Consider the following 18151-nt stretch of genomic DNA (forward strand, 5'->3'; position numbering starts at 1 on the left):
TGTCAGCTGTTAAGGAAGCAGTAGCAATTGCTCCAGCTACCAATCACTAAATGGCAAGCCTAAGTTTCCTACTTCAGAGCATTTCAACAGAAGTATAATGTTATTTGATACGAAAAGTTTCCTAGTTAAGTCAGCAGAACATGTGAAATGCTTAATCAGCATTCTGATTTGACAAAATTTGTTCATATTTCCAAGCATTTTAAGATACATCCTCCAGAAGCTAAGAATATTTAACTCTGTAGATTTTTAAAAAAATATTTATATTTATATTCAATTTAACATAAATCACTCCTGATGAAAGCAGTTGAGTACCCTGACACACATTTGTCTAAATCAGATTGACTAGAGGGGAAAAAAAAAAAAGTTAATTCAGTAAGTGATTAACAACTTACAATAGAAGAAGTATTTGCCTTCAATAGCTCTTACAACACTCTTCAACACTGCTAGTTCACTACTCTGCTGGATTATCTTAATCTCTTGCTGAAAGAGTAGGACAATAGAGGAATAAAGAGATACTAAATGCAAGAAAAAGATATTAAAGTTTCTGGATTGGATTATCTATTTCTTTTACGTTCGTATAAACCCTAGAAAAATTGAGCCTCAAAGTAATTGTATAACTGCATTCTATTGTATCACACTGTACGAGAGTCTTAGACATTAAGGTTTAAATCAAAATGCTCCATCAAAACAGCAAAGTGATCTACCGCTGTTGAAGACATGCTTCTCACTGTACAGTACCGGCCACTCTCTTGGTTTAAAGGCTGTCAGATCAGGATCTCACACTACAGTAGCGGATTCGGGGTTACGCCTAAAACTTGGAATGGGACCGACCTTTGAGTGCCTTTAAAAGAGCTTTCTCCTGAGATATTTACATCAAACAGACTTAACAGTATCCCTAACTAGTCAACTTCAGTACAGCAAAGTGTATAAACCTTAACTTACAGGTGATACCTGCTACGAATATTTGTAATTATTTTCATTAAAAACAATTTAAAACAGTGACTAACAAAAACTGGACTTTCAGTAGCAGTTGATGAGTAAGCACAGTTTAAAGGTCTACTCATTTTCTGTTTTTTTAAACTGATTTCTGTAGGGTCGCTGGAGTAAATTATTTTGCTCCTCTAAGACCTGATCCTATTGGTGGGAGAACAGACTGGTTTTTTTAACCAGAAGAGCATTATTTTGCTCCTCAGCTGACTCAGTGATTTCACAGAACACATTCTACTTAACATAAATAGTACGTCCATGTGGATGTATGGATTAATGCAGTATATTTTTAGAAACTAATGAAATGCTTTTTGATGAAAAGATGTCTCATCCACATGAGGAAGTAACACATGAAACTGCAGATCCAGCAACACTTTTTTTTCCCCTAACCCTACAAGAATCACCTCACCTAGTAGAGATGGTACTGTAAAACTAAACAATAGCAAACCTGGAAGATAAGGAAGGGATAAAATTTTGAAATCAAAATCTAAATTTGGGAGAAATTAATTTTTTCTAGGATTTTACTTTTACTAACTGTTGGTAGAATCCAAAGAGCAAGTTGTAGCCATAATTTGAGAGCTGGACATACAGCATAAAATGTGAATTGTACTGAGAGGTTGTTTTTTTTTAAAAAAACCCTAAAATATTTTGGAAAAGCTTTGGGTACTTCATTCTTGAGTGCTTTTCTAAAAGCTCTATAGTCAATTTTACCATGTGAGAAACAAGATTTTAGTGAGTAGAAAATACAGTACATTATTTAAATGCTAACCATTCGAGCTCTCCTGGTTTTATTGGCTCTTCTCCAGCATCATCATCAGACTTGAAACATAGTTTTAAATACACCCTCCCAAGTTGCTCAGTGAAAAGATCGTTAGAAAAAATATAATTTACAGAGTGTAAAAGGTACTAAGTAAAAGCTATAATTATTAGCATATAATATGCAGAAACTAAAAATTACTTAAGCAGATGATTATCTGCTACCACAATAATTCTAGACTGAAAAATAAGCAGAGATTGCCTAATTTGACAGACTGCACTTGAACTTCAGTATTCCTTGAGGGGAAACGAGTATGGTAGAAATGGCTTTTAACACTAGCCAATAGAGGCTGCAATACTGCTTATAAATTACCCTTACGTTAGGAGATACTAAATCTTCCTGTCCTGCTTACTAGCTGCAGCAGAGGAACTTGACAGTTATTAACAGACCTTCCTAAAAGTATTAAATTTAAACAAAATAATTCCTTTATGTTTAAAGCTATTATAGAGTTATTTTAAAAATAACTTCTTTTCTCCACCAGAAGTTATGCCACCCCAACGGAATATACAGCGAGCTTTTTGAAAAACTATGGAAGAACGAATAGAAAGTTGAATTTGTGGCTAGGTGTTAAACATGAAAGTTCATTCAAGAAATTTCTGAAACCGAAGGAGAGCTATTCATTCTGAGATAATGACCTCAAACTGAATAAAAATGTTAAAAACCAACATGGCAAATTCAAATCAATCAGTTGTGGAAAACTGACAAGTGCCAGCAGACTTCATAGGAAAATCTCAGAAAGGAGCAGCAGTTTGAAGAGAAACCAGGTGCCAAGTCTGATGTGCTCTTCTCAATGCCTCCACCTAGAGAATGCCAAACCGTTCCGACACTTACACTTGCATTTTATTGAGAAATCAGTCTATTTTCCAATCAAGCTGCATAGCAATATTGGGTTCAGTCTTGATGCATTTCTCAAAGGACCATCACAGCCATTGATCACTGAGGGACAGGTCTGGTTTCTACTAGTGAGTTACTGGAGAATGTACTAATTGCAAAAGTCACCTTGTTTCACATTTAAAATAAGCCTGATTTTCCACCTTTTCGCTGTATGCCCAGAAATGAAAGGCTGAATCAGTCCGTTAATAAACGCAAGATGAAAAACTAAAAGCCAGTTACTGTGTGCAAAATCAGCTTCTTTGGACTGAATGCCATGCTCATTTACATTAATGACAGCTGGAATGACACTACATATCCATAAGAACAAACATTTTCTCTTTTGCACATCATATGTATTAGTTTGGGCAAATATATTCCACTAAGTTTTGCATGTATTAGAACTTATTTATGTAACTTTTCCATGTCTCTATAATCTAACAGGAAGAATAATTCTCAATTTTCATATTTTAAGATTTAAAGCTCGTTAAAGATTCCCCTCCCCACCCCCCCCCCCCCGCCCCGCAAAAAGTAAAACACTGCACCACCATACAGGCAGTCAAACAGTTAAATGTGGCATGAGTCTCAAAAAGGAAGCAATTTCCCAATGGTAAATCTTCTTTATTTAAAGAACATGTGCTGTGAGGCATGAAGCAATTTTATTGCTGTTTTCTATGCAAGTAACCCATATATACTGATGAAGATATCTTCCAGAATATCTGCTTTGTATTGTGCTTCTGGGAGAAAACTTTATTCTGAATATTCCTACAGTAAAGAACCTTTCTGAAGGCTCAGGGCATTTACTGTAGCAGGACAAGTAGCTGAATAGCAGGATACCTAAACACTCTGAAATGCAGCACCAATCACCAGCCTGAAGTATCAAGAACAGGACCATTCCAAAGTGGAGAGGAAGTAGACTTTAGGTTGCAGCACCTTCTCTGAAGGCAGACAGAAGCTCTCTTTCATATCTTGTTTTTTTCTTTCATTGCTCCCCATACACAGAGAGCTCTTCATACCTTGTTGTGTCCTTCCCCTGGATCTTTAACACTTTAGTTCATTCACCAACCCAGCTCTCTCCTACTTCCCACCCATGCTTCCTCCTGCTGGGAATCAAGAATATGGCCTACAGACCATGCTTGCCAAGATAGATATTTTAAGAGAGGAAAGTGGACTGTGCAGCAGACGGCAGCAGCAGACGACCAACATGGATGCAAACTTAAGTTGTGAACTGAAAAGGAATCAGCAAAGAGCATCCAGACCCTTCCTTTGTGGACAAAACAGTAGCAGTCACTTGCATGGACTGGATAAGCAGCAACAGGACATGACCAACAAAACTTAAAAACCAGAAAATAAGCAGTGGAACAAGCTGTCACAGAAGGCTGAAAAATTATCAGCATTATAGATGCTAAGAGTTACTGTAGATGGCTGTTTGTGATGGTTTATGTATATTTAAAAACAAGGATGCCACGATGCAGGGCAGGTGACTACACTATGCTCTTGTGGACCTCACCTTGTTCTAATCTGTTGCTTTCGAGGAGCCCTTCCAGCCCCAAATGAGATCACTATTATTAACCACTATCATTGCTCTTTCTTTCCAATCTTCTGGGTTTTTTTCTCTAAAACATTAATTAATAACTGGGAGCCATTGCCCTGTAATGACTTTCACACAATAAAACTGTTAATGCAAAATAGGTAAACTAAAACGCTAAGAAATACAGCACTGTTTTGTTGAATGTAAACATGATGAAAAAAATAATTATGTCACTGAAAGACTCCGAGCAGACCAAAGCAGAACAATTGCTGACTGATTGCTTTCTGATGCAAGTATCAATAAAAATAATTGCATGGTATACATTTTTAACTGTGTAAAAATACACCAGTTCATCATTTTCTGGTTAAAATTTTATACAGCAGCTACTTGTGACATTGCATTTAGCTTGAGGCTTGAAGCAGCATAGCAATACTAAATTCACTCAAGATGACTCCACAGTTCGAAAAACAGTCCTGGGTCTTTTACATTAATGAAGCTAGAAGGAAGAGAATTGAATGAGAGCTCGTTATCAGAGTTGCAAGGGACAGGTTGCTTAACAGTACTATTACTCTTTTTTCCCCACATATTCAGCTATTTATTTTCAATGATAAAGCTTTTCTAGTTGCAGGAACTCTACCTTACAAACATCTTTTTCCAACCAATGGAATTAGGGCATCTAAATTTCCAAATACTATGATACTCAAGGTACTTCAGAAACTAAATTCTTCACGGATAAGGGAGAGTGTGTTGCGTTGCTCTGCAGAAGATATGACTCCACTGATAACAGCTGCATTATAAGACTACTGTCTTATCTTACAGAAATTATCTTACACACAAGCAACTCTAATGTGCTTTTTATTTCTTGAGTTGCTTCAGTGCCACAACACACACCTGGAAAAAGTTTGATCTGATGAGTAATAACAGATTCTGAACAAAACAAACAGAGTTTTGCAAGTCCTTAGGCTAGCAAGAAAGGGAAGGAGAAAGAACAAGAAAGAGTTTTACTTTCACAGTACCTGCATGAAGCCATATTTGAGCCAGAGTCATCCAAGGATGCAGGGGACCTTGTTTAGGGGCACTGCTTTGCAGAGATGAAGCAACCTCAGACAGTGCTTGCTCCACTCTGGAAGCTGCTATTGATGTGGCATGGACTGAACCTGCAGAAGTAATAAAAAAAAAATACCATCAGAGAAAGAATGAAGGCCATACACATTGCATAAAACATTTAATCGTAACCCTTTTCATAAGAGGTTTTACCCCAAACTCCTCTAGATTTAATTTACATGCACCATTTTGGAGAAGTTTTTTTGAAATGTCAGGTTAATTATCCTTGCTATGAAAGCTTTTATATTGGTCTGAAAGGCTATATAAAAAACACACTGAACACTGGTAACTACACGTGACATGTTTTTGGGTTGCTACTCTCTATTAAACTCGAAACCTCTTTTCTGGCAATGTATGATCCCAAAGGTTTGTGACGGTATCATACACTGTAATCTTCAGGTTGCTACATGCACTTTGACGTTAGTAACTGCTATGTCTTTCCACAGAGTGCAATTAGAGGACCATTTTAAGACTAATAACAGTACAAAAAAAAGAGAACTAAAATATACAAGATCATCACAACATACCCCATCACAGATACACAATTAAACTGACTGCACTGAATGTAAACCTTAGCTAATCAAGAAGGCTGAGGTAAAATGCCTTGTGGCAAAAAAATCCTTTGCATAAAGAACATTCCCAAAGCATAATATGTAAAGGATAATTCTCTTACAATGAAGCATTTACAAGTGAGATTAGAATCTCACTGGCAAATACAACCCTTTTCAAAGTATTGGAAATGAAAAAGCTTCTATGACTAGAGAATATCTAATGGATATTCTAATGGTTCTTTGGATAGCCAGTCACTGACAGCATATTTAGTAATGATTTCTGTTTTAAAAAATCAAGACCATGAATATTTTAAGTTACATTCCTTCTTGTCATCTAAGCTTCAACGTATCTCTACAAATTACAAAATCTCCGACTGACTAGGCCTGATTAATAAATAACGGAAGTGAAATATTCCATATTGGATCAGATGAGAAGTCTTCTAAGCCCATCAGAATATCTGTAATGGTCAACAATGGCAGATACTTCAAATGAAAGTACTGAATCCTGTACAGGTTGAACTAGCAGTTAAGAAGTAAATGAAACCTTCACTCTCAATATCACAAGTTTTCTAAGAATTTTAACAAGAAGGGATTTCCCACAGAAAACATACATTCTTAAGTGTGACAAGATAAATCAGCAGACCAGAAAAGTAGAAGAAATCCCTAGTACACAGATCAGTGGGAAAAGTAAGCTTGTCTGAAAGTGTGCATCATGTTTCCCTTAACTGACAGAAATAAGGGAAAAGCAGCACAGGACGAAATTAGCATTTCATGTGTCATTATGAACAAGGAATTGCTCTGAAGATCTGAAACAGTATCTGGCCATGGAGTTTGCTTTCCTTTACTGGCTGATGAAACAACTCAAACTGCAGCCTGTCGAGTTGAACATTCACTAAAGATTTTGTGTGCAGTATCTTTAAGCCTTAACTTCTGAAGAAATATAAAAGAGAAGTCTAAGCAAGAAGCATGTGGAGCATATTCCAAGAAAAATACCAGTAAAGGTACCATAAATAAGCACTAGTCACGAGTAATCCTCTTCTTGTCTGACATCCACTTCTGTAAATGCAGACTGTCACTTGTTAGACTTCTAGGGACTGATAGTGAAGAAGTCTCATCATCTCTCCAGCAGAATTTGTAAAGAAAAGGTGTGACTCACTGACACAAAGGATACAATCTAATCCCTTCCTTCTGAAAAGCAAGTATTCAATTTAGTATTAAAAAGGGCCTCTATCTTCTATTATTTAAAGCAAGGACTCTGGCTGCTAGTCAGGCCACAAGTAATTTCATGTAGAAAGTGTGCTGTTAGATTTTAAGCCTCTAGTACTTAACCATAAAGCACACATGGTAATATATTATTAAAACTTCTTGTATATCAATTTCTATACAAAAAAGAACTATAGTGTGATAAAATTGTTATGAGTTGCAGTGCCACCTATACTGAAGTTAAAACAGAGTGGATACTGAGTGCTTCCTATGGTAATTAACTCGTATCCTGGACTTTATTCTGAGTGGCAGAAAAAAGAAAAAACTTTAAAAAACCTTTCAAGAAATTTTTTTTTCAAAGTGTTATTATTCAAATTGCTTATATTTCCTGTTTAGGAAAAAGGTATCCCCTAACATATTGCAGCAATTAGTTCTCTGAAGAAAACACACACATATACAAAATAACAGCCTTCAAGTGTCCTTACTTCAGTCAAACTACTATAAAATAGTTACCTCCTATCTTTCACTAAATTAACACAGCTGATATAAAAATGTATTCTATATTAATAATGAATATTAACCATCTACAATTCAACACGGGCCAAGTAACTTTGTTTTAGAAACTCAGACTGCAGATTATTCAACATAATCAAGTAAATTTAAGCTGCCTTTAATCATCATCCCAAGTAAGTGGATTCTTGGGGTTTAAGGTTGAAGATCAATGTTAAGCAGAATACAAAGAAACTTGGTGTGATCTTCTGCAGGGCTGTTTGGAAATCCCAGCCTTTGAAATCCTTCATGCTTCAGTTTTATTTAAAACATAGAGAACTTAAGGATGTTGCAAAACAGCACAAGAACATCAGTAACTGGGCTCTTTTGTTTGGTTGTTTCTTTAAAAACCCTCCTTGCAGTGGCTGTTAAGAGAGATATCGAGCACAGGGCTATATAGTTTCCAAAAGGAGGAGGGATGACCTCCAGTACAGCCTTGCATACCTAATCAGCACAGCTACTGTATCCTTTATTACACTTTTACATCTTTACTATTATCTTTTTTCTTTCTTTCTTTTTTTTTTTTTTAACCAACAGTAGTCTTTTTACACTGCCCAAATCAGGCATCTTTCAGGTACATTGCACTCATGCCGATAGCTCTAACCTATAAACCCCGCAATGCTTCTTTAGTATTGCCACAATTAGCTGTCATCTGACTCATTTTTGGCTCTTTCTGTTAAAACACAGTTAGTAAGCTTTCACTCTGCAGACAACTAAAAATAATTTAAAGAAGTCTCCTGTGTACTAAAAGCTTTTCCTGACCTTCCTCCAAATCTTATTCAACCCTTTTCTCATTTGAACAATAGGTTCCTTGTTCTAACCCAAGGGTCCCCAGATCTTTATAGTCAAGTTACAATTGTAAAATGTATAGTAATTTAAACCACAACCTGTAAAGATACATAGCAGTTTGTGAGAAACTGAGGGTAAATAGTGGATCTTAAAGTCTGCTTGAAGCCTCACAGACCCTATGCAGACAGTTACTTATTTGATGGCTCCCTGTTGTTTTGTCATAAGCTCTGCTCTCTCTTCCCAGCCTTATCTGCCTTTTTCTTTCTTTGATCTGTGTTCAGTACCCTCAGTCAAACACAAACATATCCTCACTTCTAGTGTTACAACTCACTTAGTGATACCTTCCGTCAAATGCTCAGATAGAGCAGCAGTAATTTCTTGTTTGAAATTTTACCGCATCTTTCACGCACACAAATATCCTCGCTCTTCCTGGACAACTTCTAGATCTGTTGTTACAGCTTGACACTTAAGAATCAAGAAAAAATTCCCTCAAAATACTATAAGCAGCAAATAGTGTTTATTTTGAAATATAAAAGCATGAGGTCTGGAAAAGTAATATATTACCAAAATGGATCCTGGCTACTCACTTTCATTTGTTTAGTGTTGTTCTGAAGTTTGTTTATACTAAAAGGGCCAACTGTGAAACAGGGACTGTCTTTGCAAGATCTAGAATTCACTACTTAAATTACTTATCAACATCTGGAATCACAATCACATTGCACACTGCAAAGTGTGACAGAAGGTCTTAATCATAACAAGATGTTTCTACACGAAAAAGGTATAACCTCCCACTCAAGTTTCCTACAATGACATTTGTCCAGAATTTACAGGATTTCTGCTCATCATACTAACATAGTATCTGTGACAACCTACTGTTATGTCAATGTTCCAATTCAATCTCAAATAGAAAACCAACAGTCTTGTACAAACACAATTTAACGAAGAAGTTAAGTCATCTCACAGAAACCTTTCTTTTCCAAGACACATCTACAGTTCAACTTCTGTGAACAACAAAGTGTTCAATTGATTCTCTTCAGGCTTTTCTTAAGATAAACATTACAGGAGAGTCTACATGAAACCCATCTTTTAAATACCATTTATAAGTCGCCCTATGTAAATAAGTGTGTTATGACTTCCTCACTTCTTTCCTTGGTCACTTCCCAATAAATTCTTAACAGCATAGCCTACTGAACATGAACTAAGACATGGATTCTATCAGCACTTAGTCTTGGAGAAAAACAAAATCACTTTGCTATGTAGATAAAATTTTCCTTCTGAATATGGGTAAAAGAATGGGCTGTCATCCTTCATGATGCATGTTCATATCAACTGACAAAACCACTGTAACAGGATTTCTTTTTACACCATAGAAGAGAATATTACTAAATAGTTTTACATTCATCGTATTTTCAATGTTTCAACATTTACATGAAGAAAAAATGCTTTAACAGCAATGCTCATGCAAGAGAAAGGGGAAAAACCCCATGACTTTCAACTTCACATGCACACAAAGCTGGCAGTAAGAACACTAGTGGTGTGACACACAGAGAACTGTGCTAAAAAAAAGCAAATCGCATGATACAAAGAGGCAGTACCTTCTGCAGGACTAATACATCACTGAAGTGATGCATTTGAGAAGATAGATTGGCAGATTTAGTCAAAATTAACAAATTTTCCTATAAAATTCATTAAGTGTCTGAGACACCTTTCACAATCACAAATTACAAAGCTAGCTTATCTTTTGGTACAAAGTTATGCATGGAGATATTGGTAGTCAGGTGTGGACAGCATTATTTACAGAGCATCCTCTCAGCACTTTGAAAAAGATTTTCCGTGCTTAGTCACTGCCAAACACGCTGTTTTACGTATCTTCTTACTTTTCTCTCCTCCACCAAATTGGCCTTCTGTACTACCTCATAAAAATCTATGAAAAAGTAAAGTAATCAATGAAAAATATCCCATAATTTACTATTCAAGGCTAAACACACAGCTTTATAATGTAACTGGTTAGGGAAAAGGAATGTTATTTCACATCATGGTTAAAGCAGCAGTTTATATATTCTATATTCTATATTCTTCATTCTCTCTTATTTAGCTTGTTTTCATAATTTCATTATTTTGAAGTGTACTTTTAAGAGATTTATTCTACAAGCGAAATTTGTACAAGAGAAAGTAGTAGCTTATCATGACTCACGACGGCAGTTGCAATGTTGCATTCTGGACCAACGTACTCCTTAGGAACAGCAGTGGCACAAAATCTTCTCTGATACAACACACTGGCAGCTGGCCATTATGTTATACAAGACCTTCCTAATATATCTTTATTTGTAGTCCTCTAGAAATGAATACTGCCTCTTTATTAAATGCAAGTGTTAGTTGAGTGCATTCAGATCTCGTAAGATTACAGCCCTTGGGGTGACTGAATGGGCAAAGAGCATCAGCCTTGCTTTACACACTATCAAAATTCTACTACAGATGGACAAAACATGGACGTTTTGTGGCAAAGGAAAAAGTGATTTAAGTCCTTAAGAAATTAATAGAACTGCACAGTGGATACTACTTACAAACTGAAAAAAGGGAGTAAAAACCATGAAAGTAAGCATCTGATGGATTGCCTTTGAACAGATCAAACCACAAATTAAAATCCAAAGAAGGAGAAAAAAAAATTATATATCTATATAAATCAAGAACTCCAAGAAAGCCAGAGGACTTCTGATAATCTTCAAACCGTAAATCAGGTTTACAGTGTTTCAAAAGATAAAAAAATTAAATAAGAGTACTGTTTACAATAAATATTTTCATAGAGCCTTTGCTACACCTCTAAAATCATGTTCCTGTTCAGAAGAAATTGGAAGTCAAGTCAATAATACAAAGTGTCTTTTGGTTCTTTTACTAGAAAAAAAATAACTGAACTGAGTAAGATATGGAACATGAGATTTTCAGCCCTGGTAACTATACTAACATGCTATAAGCATCTAGGAAAACAACTACTTACTCAAAGATAGAGAGCTTTAACTGTCATTAATTATTTACCCTATACAAAGGACTCCAATATCTATTTTTTTCATGGTTCCACTACTTCTCATGCATATGGTGGAAGCTCCTTTCCCTGAGGATACAGTAGCTTGGAAATGGAAAACTTGGGCTTTACATAATGGAATCCATGCTTGGACTTCTGCATTCTTTCAGTTTGCCTTCATTCTTGAGCGGGCTCTTATTAACTTGTAGCCCTGCAAAGAACAAGTAATTTAATGCTAACTGGGATGTACCATTTATAAACCAGGCCTGAGCAAGTTCAACTCAATGACACCCAAACCTATAACAGCAATCAATCAGCTACTCAAATGCTTCAAGAAGAAAGTCAGACTTCAACTAGTTAAACTTCTACAGGACACAGATTTCCTGGAGTCTAAAGGAAGTACTTTTCTTAATTTCCAGTTACAGCCTTACATATGAGCTAGTGTTTTCAAAATTCCAGTCTTATGTCAGCTATTTTAACAAGTGAATTTTGCTAATATTCAAAGATTTATTTTCCACCTTTTGTTAGGAATTAATATCTTTGACATTTCAGCTAAAGGCTAGGTGTCAAAAATTAATTTCTTAAGATTGGATTATAGTAAATGCAGTGACAAAAACAGCGCTATGCATAAGGCTATGAGTGAAGGACAATTTAACAGAAATGAAAAGGAGTTAAAAAGAAATGGCTGGAAAACTATGTTGATTTTACCCTGCCACCTGAACTACTCTGGCAGCATTACTGTACATTTTGCATTCAAACAACATGGGGATCAATCTTACAGCATGTTTAAATTGGCACCATTTCAATGAACAGAACGGCTCGACAGCATAATGCTCATTTTCACTGCTCTAATACCTCTTAATCATTCCAATATGCCCTACCTGCAATATGAAAATACACACTGATACTTAGGCAATTTTTTCCTTCACGTGAATTTTCAGGGAAGGTTTTGCATGCAATTAGCTACAGGCTTTCTGAAATTAAGTCATTAAAAACTGTACAGATACGAAGGAAATTCTGTGGAAAGGACAGTCTTGTTAGGCAAAAGATGCCAGCAACAGAAATAATTTACAGCAGTAAATGCTACAAAGTAGTCTTGGCCCATAACCTCTTTTACCAAACACCTATCATTTTCTGTAACAGTCACGAGAACAGAGTACTAAATATGTCTGTAACTTTACTTCTTTTGGGATCAATAACAGTCTATTCTGATTAAACTCTTAAAACCCATTCAGTATTTAATGTAGTGCATCTGAAAGGCCAGATTTCACTGACACTCTGTTGAAACTGTTTAAACACGGTTTATCAGTTATGAAGATTATCAGAAAAATACAGCACAAACTAACACGCCCATCAGGAATAGAAAACCAATTTACAGCGAGAAGGTGTACAGGGCTCAGGAACTTGGTCACAGTATGGAGAGGCTGCATGGGGCCAGACAAAGGTATCTGGTTTAGGATGAGGATGAGGAAGATGAGAAGATACAAACAGTTGGAGAGGAGACTCTGTTCTTGAGAGAGAAGATGAGGAAGTATCAGAAGCTAAAAAGCGAAACAAAGAGAATGATAAGGGTGTGGGGGGCTGGGAAAGAAAAAAGATCCAACAGGGTTTAACGGACTCATGGATACCAAAAAATGCAAAGCATTTATTTCACCGTTCAGTAAGATGGAAATGGCTTCCGCACAAAATAAATATCACTTCTTTTGAAAGCAACAAAAAATTACCCTGTACTCTCCTTCCAGAGACTGAAAAAACAAATTAAAGATTTTTTTTCCCTATGTTCTAATGCATAAATTCGTAAAATGTATTTAAGGGGAAATAAAGACCAAAGTTTAAAACTCAGCTACTATTGTTTCTTCCTCTGACAAACTCAGTGGACTGAAACCAATACACAACAAATCGAATAATCTGTTTTTAAGAAGATTGAGTGCAACTTACCTTAACCAAAATAGCCAACTGAGTCTCAAGTGATTTGCATATGCATATCTATCTTTGGATAGGAAATGCGCCTGCCTCCCTGTGAGATTTTACTTCAGTGATTGATTCATCAAAACTTTTTTTTTTTCTCCATATTTACTTCCTTCATCAATATATACGAATATGGGTGCATGCCACTCATGGCAAACCAGCTGAAATAGAAGGCAAACTTAAAAGTAGATTTGCCACAGTTATTGATCAGGGCATTAGAATTAACATCCTAGACTTGTAAGAAATCTACAAGACATTCTTTTTATACTTCAAAGGCTACACAAATTTCAACTTGAATCATCTAATCATTTTGATTATGGGATTGGCAAGAGCGCTACATAAAACTGGTTTTAATACCTTTTTTTTCCAAATTTCAACTTTCCTTAATTGATACATCTAAGAAAAATAATGCTTTACACCCATTAAAGCTAGATGTATTATTTTAAAGTATTTTAAAATTCAAATTGCAAGTACATAAGACTTCAGATTTGAATTTTAGCTCTCATTTCTTGGTACTCAGACTGGTTGAATTCAGACTAGACAGGCAAAGGGGATCACCATCATAAGTGGCAAGCAAAGTTAGGAAGGGGAAAATTTCCAAACGTTCATGTGTATACACACACATAAATGCATACACATGGTAGCATTATACTATATAAAGAGGAGGGGAGCAAACATTTCTGTCCTAAGAGGTTTTTCCGCAATACCTTTCCTGCATACCCCTGTTTGAACATGTGTTTATTTATTTAAACATCAAATTCTTTCTGCATTTCTAAACACTAGGATCCACAGAATTTGCACATGAGCTCTTTCAGCCTGCAATGATCTAACACCTTGACCATCTAGTCTTTCTAGCATCTACCTTTTCTGAACAATGTTTTTTTGATGGTCTGCTTAAAGTTTTCCCACTCAAACACTATGACAAGGTTGACTTCTTTTATTTTTACAGTACCATAACCTTTGAATTTCTGCAAAATTTTTATATAATCTTCTGGATGAAGAATTTTAGACAAAAATTAGATATGGAGCTTTTATACGTATACTACTATATAGATACAGTAGATAACAAAGCTCTAGTCCTTACCAGAATTAGACTATTGGTATTGCAACAAGGTTTCTTCTGCTAAAATTAACAATTAAAAAAGGCAACAAAAAACACACCCAACCCTCCCCCCGCCCCCAAAAAAAACAGAAAAAAAGAGACCCCCTCCCAACCCATCCTCCACAATTACCTTTTGTAAGAAAAAAAATCAAAAAGAGACCCCATATTTTGAACTTCCCATCTTGTTCTCCTTGACAGTAGAGAAAGCTCTAGCACAGCTGAGATATGGAACTTCTAGAAAAATCAGAATGTACGTACAGATCCTGTTTTCCAATCAAGATATTGGCTGCAGGATTTGAATCTGGGCAAGCTCTTGAAAAGCTCACTGTTTTGGATGAGGGTTCATCTTTACTTAAAAGCATTGAGGAATATGCAGTCTTTAAAAAGCACCAATTCGTTATGCTCTCAAGTGTGGCAGATATAAAGCAGGACACCCCAAAGGTGTAGATCAAGAGCTTTGTGTCCTCATGGGGGAAAAACAAACAAAACCCCACAACTCACCACAAAACCACTCTCACAAACTGCCCCCCAACAAGCATTTTTTTGAAGGCATAAAATAAATTACCCATAGCTACATCTATCTGTATATGTTTATGAAATGTTTAAAATCTAGTTATGTCCTTAAAATGAAACAATGAGCTAGACTAGAATATAGAATGATCACTATAGAATGATATAATGTTATCTTATACATTTTAATTATACGACTACAAGAAGACAGAAAATTCCACATTAGGGGCAGCAAGCTAAATTGTGCCATACTACAGACCACGTCATATTGCAGTTCTTTGAAATCAGGTGACCTGATCTTTGTAATCAAAATTGTTTGCCGCTATACCAAGCACAGAAAACTTTCTATTTACTTAAATGATTTCAAAATTGAGTGAACATTCGATCCAACTTTAACTTTCATAAGTTAAATATCTAAATTGAATTCTTCTCTGCTGCACAATTGTGATATTAAACAAAGAGATACATTACACATTTCAATGTATCTTAGCTTACAGGTCAGTGTTTTCTAATTCATAGGCTGGTAAACTTTCCCATAAGCTGTTTTTAACAAAGTGTGATTAAGCAGAAATTCATATCTGAAAGGTGCCAGGAAAAGCACACTACAGTTTTGAGATAAAACCCAGGAAACAGAAAACTCTCAATATTTAGAATGCAAGTACTTGTGAAGGTTTTTGGAACTAGCATCATCATAGTAATTCCTTCTGCAATTTTCACCTGCTTTTTGGTTATATGTCTCTTAATGCATATCAGTTTGCATTGTGATAACTGAATATATTAAAATAGGCAAATTATGTATTGTAAATATTTACTGACATGTAACAATCTTCGCTTTTATGTGGTGCACCTATGTATATCAAAATACCACAGTATATATGTTTTGAAATAAATAAATTTTGCTTATAGAGTCAAAACTATGTCTATAGTAAGACAACCCACCTATGTATCTATTTTAATATATATTAGAGATTTTAATGAATTTAATTAGCAACGATGTCTTCAGGTTTTTTGATATTTAAAGTTTTCTGAAATTTTTCTGATTTACCTTTTGAAAGAAAATACATGCAAATACTGAATGGACAGAAAAGCACAGGACTTGGGCAAATAGGCTAGTTCAGCATACTGATTTTTAGCCCTTGCATAAGAAAATACCACTAAGCTCAGTAAGATGCATACTACAGATATTTTAATTTACAGAGAATGTGGTCAGCAAGTACTTCATAAATAAAAAAGAAAAAAAACTTACATTGCATGATGTCTATTTCCACTGATATGACAACAATGAAAACATTCTCATGATATATGATTTCATTTTGCAAAATAAAAAAAAAAACTAATGCAAAATCTAGCTATGGACAGTCCATTTTACCTATTTTATTGTTCTAATGCAGTTCTTACCTGTTTCAGGATCACTGAAATCTGGTAATGTAATTGTATTAAGCTGTCGTCTATCAGCAATAGCTCTGTCTAACAGACTGCTCCCACGTCCAGAATCACTGTAATGAAGTATAGAAATTGTAAGCTATTAAAATATAAAATTATATACTGAGATACAAGTTGCATGCTGCCCTCCTCCCACAAAGGTTCTTGCTATAAAAGTTCTTGCTATGAACAAATTTAGTACCAAGCACCACTAACCACTCACAGTGCTTTAAGCCAGCTGCATTAAAACAGAATTAAGCTGAGCAAAACTAAATGCCTATTTACTTCAGCAATTCTGTTTTGATAATTATTACAACCATGCAGGGAATACAGGCTTTTAATTTGATTCATAGTTAACAGCTCTACAGAAATGATTTATTGTACCATAAACTTCTATATAATATGAGGTACAGCTCTCACAGTAAGCCGAGATGGCAGATTGAAATTTAAAAATCCACACTTTTCCCAGACTGAAGAGAAACACTAAACTCAGGACATCTAATTTTAGGTAAATATGTTACAAAGACGCCACAACTACATTTCACATAAAAAGGCATCACTTTTATCTCTAGCTGTTTTGGGGTCTTTTTTTTTTGTTTTTCTTTTAATATACACACACACACACACATATTAACTGCCTAATGTTGAATTTGATCCCAATAGTGCAGTAGGATCATTCTGAACACTTTCAACACCTCAGGAGCCTAAGCAGTAACAGTGGTTTTCACTGATTGCTCTTGTGGACAAAGGCAACTAGCGATAGGACAAGAGGACATAGCCTCAAGCTTTGCCAGGGGAGGTTCAGGTTGGGCATTAGGAAGAATTTCTTCTCAGAAAGGGTCATTAGACATTGGAACGGGCTGCCCAGGGAGGTGGTGGAGTCACCATCTCTGGATGTGTTTAAGAAAAGACTGGACATGGCACTTAGTGCCGTGGTCTAGTTGACATGGTGGTGTCAGGGCAATGGTTGGACTCGATGATCCCAGAGGTCTCTTCCAACCTGATTGATTCTGTGATTCTGTGAAATGCACTTAATTTCTACTTTACTTGTAACTCAGTATCTGTCCCTCAGGCTTCGTCGACGTACTTGCTGGAAAACTAATTGCTCCTAGAACTACTATTAAAGATTCAGCAGAAGAACAGGGACTGAAGAACTAAGTGCTCCTGCTCCTTGAGATGAGGCAAGTATTGAGACACATTGCCAGAAAAGTGAGAGGAAGCACATATGGGCACTCCATTTTAATGTTCTATGGTTAATAGAGTAATTTCATTTTTAGGATTGTAAGTCTGCTACTATTCATTTTAAAAACCTCATTTAAAAAAAAGCACCCTACAAACCTAAAAATAGTTAAGCTTTAAAGCAATTGGGCTGTTGGCCCAACTTAGCAAAGTGCAAACTTTTGTCTGATTCTCACCGAACAGAAAAATCTCCACAAAATTCCCAGCTTAAGGTAAAGCCCGAGAGACTAATCTAAACTGCAAAACTGGAATTCAGTACATCATTCCATTTGCCTTAATTTTAAAATCCCCTCCTTCCAAATTTGGACTGAGAGAAGGCAAGAAGCCTTTCAGCAACTCTTTATAGTTGCACTCTTCAAAAACCAATGGAACAACTTCCTCTCTGTACAGTTGTTACTAAAATGCTATAAATAAAACTTTGCACCACCCTAACAAAATTGCATGACTGATTTTCTTACAAAATGATGCCATTACAGAAATCCACAGGAAA

General features: G+C 35.7%; 1 protein-coding gene across 4 annotated transcripts in view; it reads right to left on the reverse strand.

The window, feature by feature from the left end:
• TTC7B (tetratricopeptide repeat domain 7B) overlaps positions 1-18151 on the reverse strand; it is a 149767-nt gene that overhangs the window by 31298 nt on the left and 100318 nt on the right. For 3 of the 4 annotated variants that reach the window (XM_068398037.1, XM_068398039.1, XM_068398040.1), the window contains 3 exons: positions 16399-16496; positions 12797-12961; positions 5222-5362 (listed from right to left, as the gene is read on the reverse strand). In XM_068398037.1, coding sequence (XP_068254138.1) covers positions 5222-5362; positions 12797-12961; positions 16399-16496 — 404 coding nt within the window. The remainder of the gene's footprint in view (positions 1-5221; positions 5363-12796; positions 12962-16398; positions 16497-18151) is intronic. The other variant, XM_068398038.1, reaches the window with a different exon arrangement.

Source organism: Nyctibius grandis, chromosome 4 (genome assembly GCF_013368605.1).
Source record: "Nyctibius grandis isolate bNycGra1 chromosome 4, bNycGra1.pri, whole genome shotgun sequence".
Classification (NCBI taxonomy): domain Eukaryota; kingdom Metazoa; phylum Chordata; class Aves; order Nyctibiiformes; family Nyctibiidae; genus Nyctibius; species Nyctibius grandis.